General features: G+C 32.0%; 1 protein-coding gene across 1 annotated transcript in view; it reads left to right on the forward strand.

The window, feature by feature from the left end:
* plxnb2b (plexin b2b) overlaps window positions 1-18527 on the forward strand; it is a 52243-nt gene that overhangs the window by 12439 nt on the left and 21277 nt on the right. The window contains exons 5-14 of the mRNA XM_073831555.1: window positions 2313-2439; window positions 2897-3053; window positions 4718-4829; window positions 5276-5387; window positions 8618-8719; window positions 11414-11506; window positions 11898-11985; window positions 15198-15361; window positions 15712-15860; window positions 17159-17227. Coding sequence (XP_073687656.1) covers window positions 2313-2439; window positions 2897-3053; window positions 4718-4829; window positions 5276-5387; window positions 8618-8719; window positions 11414-11506; window positions 11898-11985; window positions 15198-15361; window positions 15712-15860; window positions 17159-17227 — 1173 coding nt within the window. The remainder of the gene's footprint in view (window positions 1-2312; window positions 2440-2896; window positions 3054-4717; window positions 4830-5275; window positions 5388-8617; window positions 8720-11413; window positions 11507-11897; window positions 11986-15197; window positions 15362-15711; window positions 15861-17158; window positions 17228-18527) is intronic.

Genomic DNA, 18527 nt, shown 5'->3' on the forward strand with positions numbered 1-18527 from the left:
ATATATATATATATATATATATATATATATATATATATATATATATATAAATAAATAATATTTTTTAAAACATTTTAAGTTTTAATTATTATATGTATTTTATATATTTATACACGTTCTATTTACATAATAATATATTTCTGTATAATATTGTATGTATAAACGAGTCATTAGGGGCCAAGCACCGAAGGTGCGTAGGCACCTATTGTTTTCGTTCTGTTTCTTATTATTATTATTCTTCCGCCGCAAGTCTATGGCAGCCCATAGAACCGCTTGCGGGAAAGTTGTATAATTTCGCACACTGATAGAGGACAGTCTCAAGTTTAACCATAGCAAGTTTGAAGTCTCTAACTAAAACTCTCTAGCGCCACCACTTGTCCAAACTTTCACTTTCTTTTTGCTGATAACTTTTGAACCGTAAGCCATAAAATCTAAATTCCAATTCTCTCTGAATCCTTGGGTCATGCTGAGTCGAATGAACACCAAATTTCAAGTTGTAAGGATTAGTTTTTTTTCTATAATTAATTGTTTGTAAAACCTACTTTTTCGAACTCGTCCTAGACGGTTTGTCTGATTTTCACCAAAATTGGCTCAGATCATCTTCAGACCATGCAGGCAAAAAGTTATGGAATTCAAGTTGATTGGACAAACCGTTCTCGAATAACGCGCTAATTAATTCTAAGAAAAGCGTTCAAAAACGGAAGTGAGGCCATATCTCGGCAACGCTTTGGAGTATTGAGACCAAACTTGGTGTGTGTTATAACAAGCATGACCTGAGGCTACCTGCAGTGTTTCGTCACAGTGCCACCTAGTGGTCAGGAGATATGAAAAATGGCTATTTTTGCTTATAACTTCTCAGTGGTTTGACCAAAAGTCTCAAAACTGGTCTTGTTAGATTCGGAGGAGCATGCCGAGTCGACCCATATCCAATTTTCCCATGTCAGCCATTTTGGGTGTCGGCCATTTTGAATTTAGCTTTAAAATGCTGTATCTTGAGAACGGATTAACGTATCGTTTCGACAATAATTACAAAAATGTTCGGCACCATGCCCTGAATGTACATACAAATTTTGGGGCCAGCGCCACCTTGTGGTCAAAAGTTATAACGAAATTTCGAAAAATGCTAATAACTTCTGAAAAAAATGGCTTATTGTTATAAAAGTGATCTCAAAATATTCCTTGGGTCAGGCCGAGAACATTGATACCAATTATGCCAAAATTGGCCTAACTTCCAGTTCGCCATTTTGATTAATGTACAAAACCTACTTTTTCGAACTCCTCCTAGACCGTTAGTCGGATTTTCACTAAATTTGACTCGGATCATCTTCAGACCATGCTGACAAAAAGTTATGGATTTCATTTCGATATTCGAAACCGTTTTCATTTAACGCATCAACGAATTTGCAGGTAAGATGCCAAAGCGCATCGGAAGCTGTATCTCTGCAAAGCTTTGAGATATTTGCACCAAATTCGGTATGTGGCATTACCACCGTACACTGATCAAGAGTAATGAAGCATTCATTAACCATTAGTTTTAAAATGAACAAAAATGCTAATAACTGTAGATAGCATTAGCCTATTGTAATGAAACTGGTCCCAAAATATTCCTTGGGTCATGCCGACAACATAGATACCAATTATGCCACAGTTGGCCAAACTTCCTGTCCGCCATTTTGATTTATGTTGAAAACCTACTTTTTCGAACTAGTCCTAGACCGTTCGTCCGATTTTCACCAAAATTGAGTCAGATCATCTTCAGACTGTGCTGACAAAATGTTATGGATTTCATGTCGATAGATGAAACCGTTTTCGTACAGCGTCTCTATAAATTTTAGGCTTGATGTGAAAATGGCTCTGAGGCTTTATCTTTGGAAAACTTTGACAGAATGACAACAAACTTTGTGTGTACGTTTGTCACCTCACACTAAACACACCACATCGATTTGATAACAGCGCCACCTGTTGGTCAAACCTAATAAGCCATTAAATCATATCAGTAGGCGTTCTACATCATTTTTCTGTCGTTTTGACTAAAATCATCCTAAAATGGCTTTTTTTTACTTATTGTTGCAGTTGGTCTGCTATTCCTGCCATCCTTAGCTCCTCATTTTCCCCTTTGAGTACTTGGCCCCGTAATTGCTGCTTGCAGCTATATTTTGTATTATTTTTATTGCATCATTTACCGAACAAAAAAAATTGCTGTGTAAAGACTCCATCAACATGTTTTCCCTGATCATGAGTGTTGTATTGTAATATTGTTGTATGTAATTGCATGAGAAGTGTTATGTTCTAATGCGTTATTGATTGCGTAGATGCACCAGGAGATCGGAGTGCAGCCGCGCGGAGGAAAAGAACGGTTGGCTGTGGAGTCCGAGCCAACAGTGTGTGAAAATCGTCTCTTTCCACCCGCCGAATCTCAGCTGCTTGAAGTCCCAGCAGGTACCAGCCTGAGTGTCGCGGACACAATTACCAGAGTCTTATTTTTAAACCAGACTGCTCAGCGCTGATTATGAGAAAAGCTGAGCATGACTCCCACACAATGAGGCCATATTGGTGAACAGACGGTGAAAACACAATGGGCGCTGATGGCGTGTTTAGAATGCTGTTGTAAAGGTGCTGCCGTCGTGTTTTGCGCTTCAATGCAGTACGCTCTCTGATTGTGTATTAGGAGGGCGCTCCTTGCTGTTTTATTGAGTGAAATGTTTAAAAGTTGGTATTTGTTCAAGAACATTCTTATGAGATCTTAACAATTATTCAGACAGTTTGGAAATGTTACTTTGAACAAACCCAAATCAGTCATCTCCTCCTAAATGTAATAGATTCAAAGATTTGGGATTTGCTCTTTTCTTTCAAATCATCACAAGTGTGAGTTCAAAGTTTGTAAAATGTCCCTCAGGTTGAGATAAACGTCCGAGCGCTGCCGATCCTAAGAGATTCAGACCGTATCCACTGCGCCTTCGGCTCTTATCAGAGCAACGCCAGGATGGTTGACGGCCGGATCAGTTGCCGCTTACCTGAACAGCATCTTATACCACCGACACCTGCGCACCACGGTACGCCACAACATGGGACACGCCATATGTGTTTGTGGGACTGTTACTGAATGTGCTGTTTATAAGTACCCTAGGCCTAATGAAGGGCTACCTGTGCCTGAAAGCTTGTCATTTTGTATTATTTAGAATTTGTTTAATTACAATTTACATAAAATTATTTGATAAATAATTACTACATTAATTTGATTATTAAATTAAATTATTAATCAATATTAAATATTTTATTTTATTATTATTATTTTATTTATTATGTGGCTACAGTTCATATGTTTTTATTAAATTGTTCAAATAAATAAAAAAATTATTTTTAAATTTTTATTAATTTTTTAAAACTTATTATTATTATTATTATTATTATTATTATTATTATTATTATTATTATGTAGCAGTCCAGTTCTTAAAAATGATCCAGAATAATATGAGATTTAAAGCAATAGTTTAAATAAAAAAAATATAATTAGTAATTCAAGAGGAATAATCTTGATTTAATAATATTTGTCTTATTTTTATGTTTACATATGTTTTTGTTTATTTTATTCTATTCTATTTTTTTATTTATTTAAATTTTAAATTTTATTCATTCATTTTTTAAATCAAGAACTATTATTATTATTATTATTATTATTATTATTATTATTATTATAAAATGTTCCATTTAAAGCAATTGTTTAAATTTAAAAAATAAATTAGTAATTCAAGATGTTATACTATAATTTGTATTTTGAACAAATAATACATGTTTTAACATTAATACTATTAATAAAAGCTATGTATTTTTCGTACTAAATCATTTTCTATATTTATCTTATTATTTTTAGAATTACTTTTTTTGATTTGTTCATTTTTTAAAGCAAAAACTATTATTAATATTATTATTAATAATAATACCATTAATAAAAGCAATAGTGTATTGTTCATAATAATAATTTTTAATATTTTACTTACTGTTTTTACATTTAAATATTTTATTCATTTATTTGTAAACTATTATTATTATTATTATTATTATTATTATTATTATTAGGGTTTAAAATGATAGTCTAAATTAAATAATTAAAGAAATTAAAAATAAAATATTTAAATTTTATTTTTTTTAATTTGTAATAAACTATTTTATTTAGTTTTTTATTTTTATAATTGTATCATGTATAAAAACTAAAATTGTTACAAATATTAAAATAAAATGCTTTTTAATATTTAATAGCTTTTACCATTTATTTTATTTTAATTCTCACATTATTTCAAACCTATTACTATTGTGAAACCCAAATGTAGAAATTTCACACCAGTTTCCAGCAGTTCATATTGACCACATCTGTCAAGCTACTAAAAGGGCAAAAAAATCACCAAAAAGGTGATTGTGTTATCTTCTGCTCCATGTAGCTGTTAACTTGAAAACTGGAGCTGTGTAATTTGTAAACGAGTCGTTCACTTGATTCAGTTAAACAACTGGACTGATCCAACTCAACTCCTTATGACTTTAATTTCAGTCTTTGGTCCTTTCAAGTCCACTTAAAATGTTCATCAGGGTTTCTTGCAACAAAAACAGTCTCTTACTGTCCTTTAAGATTGTTTTGCTGCTGTATCTTTAAGACATTGATGTTGATGACCTTTGCTGTGATTGGCTAACCTTCTCCTGACCCTCTCTGTGCGTTTCCTTGTAGATTTCGTGGCCGTTCCGGTCCACATCTTTGTGAACGGCAGTGTGAAGGTGGCCTCCAGCGAGTACAAGTTCTACAACTGTGCAGCGGCAGTCCGGAAAGCAGAAAATACACCGTACGTTTGCTGTCTGGGCTCCTATTGTCAGCGAGTGTGTGTCCCCGCTTTATGCTGACACCACTGTGTGTATAATGAATACGAGCATCTGTAACGATGAGGTTTACTCATAAATTGTAATGCATCACTGAAGCTGGAATTGAATTTGCTTCTATAGAGACTTGCTTACGTTTTTTTTTTTTCCCTCCAAGAACAGGAAATTGCTTTCGTTTCTCATTCATTCATCACACATGAAAGTCGATCTCTCATCTCTTTTTTTTCCCCCCTTCTCCTTGTGTTTTTTAAGAGCTCTGGGACATTGCTGATGAATGGGTATTATTTGAAGTACACCAGACCTATATGCTTTTACTCCAAACATTTACACACTGATGAAAAATTTAACTAGAACTCTGATTTAAAAACCTCTGCCGTCCTCTGCTTTAATCGCTCCGCGTGTTTCTCCGCAGATGCACTTCCTGTGTGAGCAGCGCTTGGGGATGTCAGTGGAACATTGCGGCGCACACATGCACGGATCTGAGCGATGCAGAAACCGGAGCCAATATAATCAAACACAGACAGGTACTGAACAGAGAATCAAATGAGCTCACATGCACCATTTTCTTCCTTTTTAGCAGTGATACCATCTATTACACGCTTCACTTACTATACATACACTACCAGAAAAAAGGATCGGAAATTACTAAAATGTTCAGCTATTCTTTTTAGTAGTTAACTTTTAACTGTTTTTAACTTTTTGGGTCATCAGTCATCAAAGCTTATCAAACACTAAGATTTACTTTAAATTTCGCCAGGTAGATTACTCACTAAAAACTTCCACAGATCATGTTTTTAGGCCATTTAAGTCTTATTTTGATGTAACAGAGTGGTTATATCTTTGTGTGCGAGTTGTTTAATTATTGTTTTAAAGTAGTGTTCCCATTAACACCGTTATATCAGTTTATTCAGACTGATTTGCAAACACAAGAGGCGGGATTTATTGCATGAACCAATCACAGCTGAACATAACCAATCATATCGCGATGGAGGAATTGCCCACTGTCACGTGACTTTTCCCCATTCATTATCAATTACCCCCCAAAAAACTCACGGCACGCTTTAGGGAGTCTGTTAAAACTCGATGGGCTCAGGGGAGGTGAGATGTTGCCTTTCTTGCCTCCTCAGAGGAAATGCCCCTGATATGCTGTTACTTAAATAAATCTGTAAAAATACAGCAAAAGCAGTAATATTTGTGAAATATTTTTACAATTTAAAATAACTGCTTTCGAGTTGAATATATGCAAAATGTAATTTATTTCTGTGATCAAAGCTGAATTTTTAGCATCATTACTCCAGTCTTCAGTGTCACATGATCCTTCTGAAATCATTCTAATATTTCTAATATTTTATCTAAGATTTGCTGTTCAAGAAACATTTATTATTTTTATTAATAATATTATCATCATTTATCTGAAATAAAAAGCTTTTGTAACATCATGCACTATACCATACAAATGCTTTGGTTGTTTTTTTTTTGGTGGGGGAATTAATACTTTTATTTAGCAAGAATGCTTTAAATTGAACCAAGGTGATGATAAAGACATTTATAATGTTAGAAAATATTTCTATTTCAGATAAAGGCTGTTCTTCTGAACTTTCTATTTATCAAAGAAACCTGAATAAATTATAATGCTTTCAAATAATAATAATAAATGTTTTTAATGAGTAAAAGGAGGTCACAGGAATAAATTACATTTTATAATCTATTCAAATAGAAAACAGTTATTTTGAATGGTAAACATATTTCATAATATTACTGTTTTTACTGTATTTTGGATCAAATAAATGCAGGCTTGGTAAGCAGAAAAAAACATTAAAAATCTTACTGTCCAAAACATTTTGGCTGGTACTGTATATTTTACAAAGTAAATTTTTCTCTAATTTATTCCAGTATTCTCTGATTAATTAACAATTAAGCTCTGCACACCAGACGGCGAAACATTTTGACTTCATTCTCATAATTTCAACATTATTGTGAAATATTTCGACTTTATTCTTGTAATTTTGACTTCATTCTGAAAATGTTTCGACTTTATTCTCGTAATTTTGACTTGATTCTCGAAACATTTTGACTTCATTCTCATAATTTCAACGTTATTGTGAAATTTTCGACTTTATTCTCGAAACATTTGACTTTATTCTCGAAACATTTGACTTTATTCTTATAATTTAAATGTTATTGTCTAAATATTTCAACTTTATTCTCATAATTTCAATTTTATTCTCAAAATATTACAACTTTAATCTCATCAAATTTAATTTTTGTTTTATTTTTTAACATTAAAATGCACTAAAACGCTGTCATATTTAAAAGGAATGGTTCACCTAAAAAGACGATTATTTGCTAAAAATGTACTCAACCTCAGGCCGTCCAAGATGTAGATAAGTTTGTTTCTCAATCTGATTTGGAGAAATGTAGCATTATGTCACTTGCTCACCAAAGGATCCTCTGCAGGGAATGGGTGCTGTCAGAATCCAAACAGCTGATAAAAACATCCAAATAATCCACAAGTAATCCACACCACTCCAGTACATCAATTAACGTCTTAAGAAGTGGAAATCTGCATGTTTGTAAGAAACAAGTGCATCATTAAGATGGCTAAAATATAAGGCAATAGTCTAAGTCATCAGAAATATGCACAGATCAAGCACCGTTTACAAACAAAACCAGTCCAAAACAGTCCTTAACAAATGGATGGACTATTTCACTGGAGGATTATGATCTCGTGTTTTGGCCAAAAGCGACGGTTTAACTTTAAAACGCATTACTGATGGATTTGTTTGTTACAAAAATGCAGCTTTTCACTTCACAAGATGTTAATTGATGGACTGGTGTGGTGTGGATTATTGTGATGTTTTTATCAGCTGTTTGGACTCTCATTCTGACGGCACCCATTCACTGCAAGGATCCATTGGTGAGTAAGTGATGTGATGCTACATTTCTCCAAATCTGCTCTGATGAATAAACAAACTCATCTACATGTTGGATTGCCTGAGGGAGAATACATTCTCAGCAATTTTTCATTTTTGGGTGCACTATTACTTTGATTTCAAGAATGTGTGTTAGGCAAATAAAAATATCTTCTGAATGTCGTTCTAACATTCGACGAAGAGTGTTTAGTGCAGTATTGCAGATGAGGAAATGTGCTGAAAATGACATGTATGAAAAAGCACAAATCGAGTAAACGTCTCGGTGATGTATGTCTGCTATCAGCGCCATTGATTTGAGCCACTTTGATTAGTTTCACGTGGTTCTCCTCTTCAAACACCAGATCCAACTGGTCCAGATGTTTAATTTATTTATTTTCTTAAAACCATTTCTCGAAGCATACAGCTGAATCGTTATCGATATCCAGTGCCAGCAATTTCAGAAATGGCCTTCACACTCTTTGATATTTCCTGGAACAGCCACACATGGCTGATGAAATGGACACAGAGTAAATGACTTTGCTCAGAAAGTTTTAATGCAAAACACATTAGCTGAATCAGCAAAATGGCTGGAAAAAATGGATTATATGCAATTATGCAATTAGACACAGTCACCAATGTCAGTGAGGATATATTACATTTCAGCTGTAAATAAACTGTTTTATTCATGCACGTCATCACCGTTAATGAGTTTTTCAGTTTCAATGGCTGTTCATTAATTTATGTGGGATGTAAATTAAAAATCGCTCAGAAAATTGCCGCAGATTAGTGTGGACTTCAGCAGATTCAACTTTCCTGAGTTCTCCATCTTCTCTGTGTTCTAGAACAAGAGTTGTCCACGCTTTGAGAATCCAGATCCCATCCTCATTCCGGTCGGATACAAAACCCGGATCAGTTTCGAGGGCATCAATCTGGACCCGTACAAGGTGAGTTCTGTTTCTGTTCTTCCTTTTCACATTCAATGTCATTCTTCAGGTCACAAAGTCATTCAAAGTCATTAAATCAATACCGAGGCCTTGTTTTCAGACACTGTTGTGAAATATATTAAGTAGGGCTGTTTAAGTTGATTGAATAAACTGTGCATTTGTTTATTAAATAATCTAATTATTCACTAATAATAAATTCACTTAAATATGTAATATGTAATATTGAAATATTGTATAATATACACACAAATATATATTATTCATAATTTTAATAACAATATAATATACTGTAATGTAATATAATATAATACATATTAATATATAATATAATAATGAAATATTTATTGACTTATTCATTACATTTACATTATTAAATATAAGCTTAAGATGTTAAGATTGTTTTCCGAGATTATATCCTTTGGCAAATAGTTTATTATTATTATTATAGTTTTTGTTATTGTTAATATTAATTAGGAAATTCATTCTTAAAAAACAAAAACACTGTAACAGAAATTATTGCCAATAAAAAATTTAACTTCAACAAATCTGAAAATTATATAAAATATCTAAAACATTTCAATAATGTTATTATATAATATTATAATGACAATATTTAGTAAAATAATGTAAAATTATATAAATTATCAAAAATATTTAATATGTTTAGTGTGTGTGTGTGTGTGTGTGTGTGTGTGTGTGTGTGTGTGTGTGTGTGTGTGTGTGTGTGTGTGTATGGGTGTATATATAAAATGTCTGTATTATTTTAAAAAGGCTTGTACTAAATATAAGTATTAATATATGATTAGTAGTATATGATATATTAGTATATAAATAATGTAATATAATACAATATAATATAAATTAAATAAGATATTAAATAATATCTATGTAATGAGCGGTGTAGAACGAGACGAAAGACGATATTCAAACAAACAATATATTTAATATAAATCTTCAAGAGGAACAAGGCAGGAACACTGAGAGCTTTCACACACATCTAACAACGTTAAGGACCGACAATACACTGAACTCAAAGACAGACTTATAAAGGGTAACTCATAATTAAACACAGGTGACGGTGATTACACAAACGAGGACTAAACCAAATGATCACAAAATGACAGGGGGAGACAATGGGAAAAACCAAAGATCAAAAACAGACGTGAAATGTGACAATCTATTATAGTATAAGCATGTATTCATATGTACATTCATTTATGCTTATAGTATTAATTATTTAATATCATTACATTACATTTAAAGAATATAAATTAAATAAGATATTAAATAATATTATTACACGGCTCTTTGGAATGCTTGATTCTGATTGGTCAGTTGAGACATTTGCAGGTTCATTCTTTTCAAATAATCACCGCTCCAAAGTAATAACGCATAGCCGGTACTACTTGTATGTTTAAAATCCCTCCGTGCCAACAAAGATTACCGTTTGGCGCCATCTTGTGACAAACACTGGACAACCACAATTAACAATGGAAAATTTCGGCATTAATCTATTTAAATTGTCTTACTAACTTACATAGTTTGAATGTTAGTCACGTGGTACTACATCGTTTCGCGGAAGGATAAAAATGTTAATTTAAAACAAATATGCCAATAAAAGGTTTCAAATTCATATTCATGTCCAGTTTTTTTCCTTATGTGGCAAGTAGCCGTGTAATAAGCGGGATAATGTACAGGCTGCCGGTAGTTATCGCAGAAATAAGCCCCTTCAGTGTGATACAATCTGATACTGATCACACTGTCGGGGCTTATTTCTGCGATAACTACCGGCTGCCTGTACATTATCCCTTACTAATCATATATTAATACTTATATTTAGTACAAGCCTTTTTAAAATAATACAGACATTTTATTTATATAATCAGTTGCTCCTAAACTGTAAGACTGACAAATTGTTTATGTATATAGTCATAGTTTCAGTTATATAATAGTCAAGGAAGTTTGCTGCCGTAATATGGCCGAAGCAGGCGCAGTATTATCAGAAATGAGTTCCCAGCTAGTTTAGCATTTGCACATGTGCTGCGTGGTATTACTGCGCCTGCTTCGGCCATATTACGGCAGCAAACTTCCTTGACTATTACGCCGGAATGGGAGTGTAGTTCCTAATCTTATCAGCCTAGAAACTCGCAGCTTTGCATTTCCACCGGTCTTAGTACACGATACAACTACAGAAGAGTCAAGTTTTAAATAGGACAAATATGGAAACTCGTTGGTCATTTTTGAACACAATGCTATTGGTCTAATAGGATTCAATGATCTATGCTAAGCTATGCTAAAAGTGATATCGCCAGAACAGGAGAACGGCTGAATGGATTTCAAAACTGTAAAACTCAACTTATTAACTCGGGGGGGAGTTGGAGAATGAGCCTATTTCCAAAAAAAGTGGAGTGTTCCTTTAAAAAAATTGCTTTACAATGATTTTGTAATCAGTCTTGTTTTAAAGGAGGTTTAGATGTTAGATATTTTCTGGACAGCAAGAGAAAAATACTAATTGACAAAATGTTTTTTTTTCCAGTGCACTTATAATGCATTCATAATCCATTATAAATCACAATTCAGTTTCCTCTGAACAAATCTGCCCAAATCCACCCTCCATCATTTCCTTTCCTCGTACCTGTGAATAAATGTGGCAAAAGCATTTTTGTTGATGTTTTCTGAATTGTGACACCTCAGGGCCGTGATTTCACCATCGGAACAGAGCTGATGAAGTTTGAGGAAGATGTCAAGACAGAGCCGGGACCCTTCTACTCTTTCAGCGGATATGTGGTTAGTTTCTCACACACACTCCGAGTCTGTTTCTCTCTCGACACACACGTTGCCCCAGGCAGACTGTTGTTCCTCTACTGTAAATCTTTTTTTATAAAAAGCTCTTACTAAATGATACGCAGCATAAAGAGACACCTACCTACATTTCATTAGCTCTTCTGGGAGTTTATAGCTCCCCCTGTTGGAAGGTCTCCAGCCTGTAGTGTTTGTGGAGGAGAGAACCGTAGGTGTTGAGCGGAGAGAGCAGCAAGCACCGTTCGGCTGCTTTTTGACTTCCTGCCAAACTGCCTGTGGATACAGAGAGGAATATTTTTTACCTAAGATGAGCTTATGTCCAAATGAGACACTCCTGAAAGCATGTCTGACTCACCCTCTGATCTGTCTCTTCCAGTTTTCCTTTGATAAAGTTCATGAGACCAACGTTCTGTTTCATGTAAGAGACAAATACACGGGAAAGAAGATCGACAGCAGTCTTAGCGGTAATCACTCTCACTTTTCATTATTTACGCACCCTCAGACCCGTATCACTCTTTTTTTCTGTAGAACATAAAAGAAGATATTTTGAAGAATGTGCTGGTTGCTCTTGCAGTAGAGTTAAATAGAATGAGGGCGGATGTTTTTAAGCGTAAATGTTTCATGAAATCATTCCATATGATTCATCCACTATATTCCAAGTCTTCTGAAGTCATTCAATAGTTTTGTTATGAACTGATCAAAAATGTAAGACATTTTTACTAATAATCTTCTCCTCTCGTGAACTGTTAACCATTAAAGAATCAAATAACCTGATTCTCATGTTAAACTCAGTGACTCAGTGAACTGGAAATGAATCAGTTTGAGATGTGAACGATCATTTGGACTAGTTTTGTGAATCAGATCCACTGATTTGATTCAAAAGAATGATTCATTCGTAACTTAAATTCAGTTGTTTCTCACTCAACGCCATTGAATGGTTTTCACATATTGGGCTTTACTACATCTGAATATAAGTGAACTCAAATTCAGTCATTTCTTAGGCAAAACCGTTAAATGGCTTTCAAAGACTTACATTTTGTGCAAATAAATGATATATTATTTAATTATTTATTTACTTGTATAATGTGTTTTATTAAATATATATTATTTACTTCATATAATTTAAGCCTAAAACAGGTTTGAACTGACATGAGTAAACAATGACGGAAATTTAGACTGGTTTGGTGAATCAGATACATTGATTTATTCAAAAGATTTGACTCAAAAGAATGATTCGTTCACAAATTGAGTTAAAAAAAAAAATTTAGACTTGTTTTATGAATCACATCCATTGATTCGTTCATAAATGATTCAAGCCTAAAAACTTCTCATATTCTTCTCATATCATACTTAAATTAAGTTGTTTTTCACCCAAACCCATTGAATAATGTTGGTATACGACAGAAATTTAGACTTTGTGAATCAGATTCATTGATTCGTTGATAAGATTTGACTCAAAAGAATGATTCTTTTACGGACTGAGTTAAAAAAATATCTGAAATACCAACTTAAATTCATTTTTTTTTCTCACCCAAGGCCATTGAACGACGTTAGAAGCCTTGACAATAGCGCACAAGTTTAATTTTTTATTTATATTATTTACTTATTTATTCCTTTATACTGTTGAGCTTATTATTATATTTCAGCAAAAAAAGTCTTTAATGTGATCGTTACAGGTTTGAACCAACATTAGTAAACATTGACAAAAAAATTTAGACTGGTTTTGTGAATCAGATCCATTGATTCTTTCAAAAGATTTGAACCAAAATAATGATTTGTTATGAATAACGTAAGAACACTTGACTATAGTTCAGAGTTCAGTTGTTTAGTTGTATTATTTATTTATTTACTTCCTTTATATTATATTATTTTATTATATATTTACGTGTAATATTTAATCAAAAAGGTCTTGAAAGTGGAAAACAAAACGCTACAGGTTTGAACCAATATGAGTAAACAATGACAGAAGATTAAGAATGGATTTGTGAATCAGATCCATTGATTCATTCAAAAGATTTGAACCAAAATAATGATTCGTTCACAAATCAGGCTTAAAAATTTCTTATATCATAACCTAAATTCAGTTGTTTCTCACCCAAAACCATTGAATAACATTAGAAGACTTGACTATATTGATTATTTATTTACTCATATTCTTCTCATATTATACAAATTCTGTTTCTCACCCAAAGGCTATTGAAAAATGTTGACAGATTTAGACTGGTTTTGTGAATCAGATCCATTGATTATTTGAACAGATTTGACTCAAAAGAATGATTGGTTCACAAATCGAGCTTAAAAACTTCTCAAATACCAACTTAAATTAAGTTTCTCACCCAAAGCCATTGAATAACACTGACAGATGTCAGAAATTTAGACTGGTTTTGTAAATCGGATCCATTGATTAATTGAAAAGATTTGATTCAAAAGAATGATTCGAGCTTAAAAACTTTATATTATAACCTAAATTCAATTGTTTCTCACCCAAAACCATTGAATAACATTGACAGATGACCGAAATTTAGACTGGTTTAGACTGGTTGTGAATCAGATCCATTGATTCATTGCAAAGATTTGATTCACAGAGCCATTGAGTAACATTAGAAGACTTGACTATATTGATTATTTATTTATTTACTCATATTCTTCTCATTTCATACAAATTCTGTTAATTTTCACCCAAAGCTATTGAAAAATGTTGACAGATGACAGAAATTTAGACTGATTTAGACTGGTTTTGTGAATCAGATCCATTGATTCACTGAAAAGATTTGACTCAAAAGAATGATTGGTTCACAAACTGAGCTTAAAAACTTCTCAAATACCAACTTAAATTGAGTTTCTCACCCAAAGCCATTGAATAACACTGACAGATGTCAGAAATTTAGACTGGTTTTGTAAATCGGATCCATTGATTAATTGAAAAGATTTGATTCAAAAGAATGATTCGAGCTTAAAAACTTTATATTATAACCTAAATTCAATTGTTTCTCACCCAAAACCATTGAATAACATTGACAGATGACCGAAATTTAGACTGGTTTAGACTGGTTGTGAATCAGATCAATTGATTCATTGCAAAGATTTGATTCACAGAGCCATTGAGTAACATTAGAAGACTTGACTATATTGATTATTTATTTATTTATTTACTCATATTCTTCTCATTTCATACAAATTCTGTTAATTTTCACCCAAAGCTATTGAAAAATGTTGACAGATGACAGAAATTTAGACTGATTTAGACTGGTTTTGTGAATCAGATCCATTGATTCATAGAAAAGATTTGATCCAAAAAAATGATTTGTTCACAAATCGAGCTTAAAAACTTCTCATATTATAACCTTAATTCAGTTGTTTCTCACCCAGAGCCATTGAATAATGTTAGAAGACTTGACAACAGTGCACAAGTTTAATTATTTATTTATATTATGTACTTACTTAGTTCTTTAGATTATTTATTTTACTATATTATTTACTTATTATATTATTTAAGCAAAAAAAGTGATCGCTATATGTTTGAACCAACATGAGTAAACAATGACATCAAATTTAGACTGGTTTTGTGAATCAGATCCATTGATTCATTCAAAAGATTTGACTTTACCTTTAAAACTTTTTGAAAATACCTCAGCAAGTTCCTGTGGTGGTTTGACTTTGTGTTTGTGTGTTTCAGTCACTCTGTATAACTGCTCTCTGGGACGTGAAGACTGCAGCCTGTGTAAGAACGCCGACCCTAAATACCAGTGTGTGTGGTGCACGCAGACCAGCTCGTGTGTGTACGACCAGCTCTGTGCCTCTAAAGAGCCGGAGGAGTGTCCCGACCCCCAGATCACTGACGTGAGTCTCGCCGATGAGCCGAAACAAGCCAATAACCCTAAAACTCATCAAACGTTTTCTAAAATAATGTTGATTTTGACAATCCTCAATACTCAAAACACAGCACAGAAAGTTCAAGCAATAATTTATAACATTTCTCATTCTTCGTTCCCGTTTTCACAAATTGTTTGAGTAAAAATCAATAGAAACCTCAGGTCATGTTCTATTCACATGGCTGAATTGCTGTCGGGAATACATTCTCTCATTTAGAAAACGTTGTCTTTTATTGTTGTTCTAGTGAGATTGGTCAGCTTTGTGTTTTTTTTAATCAGAATGGATTATGGTTCGGGTGTTTTTGTAATGAATTGCAGATCACGCCGAGATTCGGGCCGCTGAAAGGAGGAATAGCTGTTACTATTAAGGGCTCGAACCTGGGCATTCAGAAGGATGACATTAAAAACATCACAGTGGCTGGAGTGCCATGCAAACACCTGCGGGAACGATACTCCGTCTCAACCAGGTAACATCCACGAAATCTTAGCCGCTTTCAATGAATAGAGCACAAAAATGTATATTTGTATTTTTTGTAAATTCTTAGTGAAATGAGATGCTTCATATACTGACAGACGTTATATTGACAAACTTCAGATAATTCAGTTTGTCAGTATAATGAGACCAATACATTCAATTATCAGTATATTGTTCATTTCTTATGAAGATTGCAAATTCTGCAATTTTGCAGACAATACAGTTTAAAGTCATGTTGAAGCAGTAAACATTAAAAACAAATGTCAGCAAACCTCAAAATTAAAAAGACTATTATCTATTAAATATTAAAATACATAAAATAAAAAAGCAAACCTTTACATTTATACAAATATAAAATATTACAATACATAATTTTATATAATACAATTAATGAGATGTTTTACATAACTGAAAATTACATTGTAAATTAATACATTTTATTATCTTATACACACACACACACACACACACACACACACACACATAATTAATTAGATGTTTTTACATAAATATAAATAAACTTGTACATATATGTGCATATGTACATATATATATGCAATTAATTAGATGTTTATACAACATAATATATATATAATTATATTAATAAATAAGAAATACATTAATTATATATATATATATATATATATATATATATATATATATATATATATATATATATATATATATAATTAATGTATTTCTTATTTATTAATATAATTATATTAATAAATAAGAAATACATTAATTATATATATATATATATATATATATATATATATATATATATATATATATATATATATATATATAATTAGATGTTTTTACATAAATATAAATTAAAATGTAAATGTATTAATATATATATATATATTCTAGTGTAAAAGCATATGTACAGTAATATATCATTAGTAATAAATTAATATAATATATATATGCAATAATGAGATGCTTTTACACTAGAATGGTTACTGCAATTAATCACAACATTTTTGATAAACTCACACTAAATGTGTTGGGTGTTGAACGAGAGCTCGTATAAACTCAAATCCCTGCTGGACTTTGCACGCGCAGATCTCTGTGGCACCAAATGGCCTAATTTTCAGCGAACGTCCTGTTTGAGAAATCTGGTTCATTCAAAGCTTAATTAAAAAATAATTACCCCGAATTCAAACATGTAAAAAAGCCCCCAAGAACGATCCAAATAATGTCTTGTAGAATCTGCTCAAGGCCTCGTATTGTGCTTGAAATATTAAAGCGTGCACGAGTTTGTCTTTGCGTTTCCTCTTGTAGAACAACGCTTGAAATACGGAGCATGTTGTGTGGATTTGGAGTCGACAATGAGCTTTTCTCACAGGCAATGTCAGGCTTGGCTGAGTCAGTGATTCTACATCAGGGTTTATCAGCTCTGTTGTGAGCGTTCAGCCTGACTGACTGTTTGTCTGGCTGCTAACAAGTTTGAAAAGGATCTTTCATGGGAGCGTTTGGCTTCAGAATGGTAAATAAGCTCATGGAGAGATCGCTGTCAGAAGAGTCTTTCTGGGGAGGTTGACGGCCAGGTTTTCGGGGGAACCGAGGAATGGTTTTCTGGGTTCGTACAGTACATTTCTGACGTAATGAATCTGGAATCTGTGTGCTCTGTGTTCATTAATAGCATCTGGTCAGCACTGCTGTTTTGGGTGTCTGGGTGCGAAAAGTGTGTCTGGCACTAATGAATCTCGTCTTCTGCTCATTTTGACCTCGTCTGAAATTCATTAGGGTTAAAGGAATGTTCTGGGTTGAGTAAAGCTTAAGGTTTATAGAAACACTTGTGGCATGCTGTGGGCAGAAAATTATTCCACTTCGTGCTTTGGTTTGCAAAAACAATAAGATAGTAATGCATAAAACATGTTGTTGTTTTTTTATATATAAATCTAAAAGTATTAATTTACTATTTTATTTATATTACTTACACATGTGTAAATAATGATACAATTAAATTAGTTTTTCTACATTGCAAAATTTTTAATTTACTGTTTTATTATATATGTGTGTATATATAATAAAGTAATTGTGTATATGCATTTATTTATATGTAAAGAATATCAGTAAAAGTAAAGAATATTTTTTATAAATTTTAAAATGTATTAATTAACTATTTTATTTCTATTATTAATGTGAAGGCATTTAATTCATTTTAATATTTTATTTCTATTATTCACACATACATTAAAATTATACATAAATAATATAATGCAATTAAATTAATGCTTAGTTTTAAGAATGTCTACATGTATTAATTTACAATTTTAGATTATTTTTATAAAAATTTAATTATATGTGTATATGTATACGTAAATAATACAAATAATAAAATAAAATAATATTATTATTATATATATTAATATTATAGATAGATAGATAGATAGATAGATTTACGTAAATATAAATGTCAATAAAATATAGTATATTATATTTTAAAATAAATGTGTAAATGTATTAATTAACTACTTTTATTTATATTATTTAAGTAAAGGCATCTCATTCTCATTTTATATATATATATATATATATATATATATATATATATATATACACACACACACACACACACACACACACACACATATTAATTATTATATGAATATATAAATAAAAAAATCGAAATAATAAATAAATAATA

Source organism: Garra rufa, chromosome 25, assembly GCF_049309525.1.
Source record: "Garra rufa chromosome 25, GarRuf1.0, whole genome shotgun sequence".
NCBI lineage: Eukaryota > Metazoa > Chordata > Actinopteri > Cypriniformes > Cyprinidae > Garra > Garra rufa.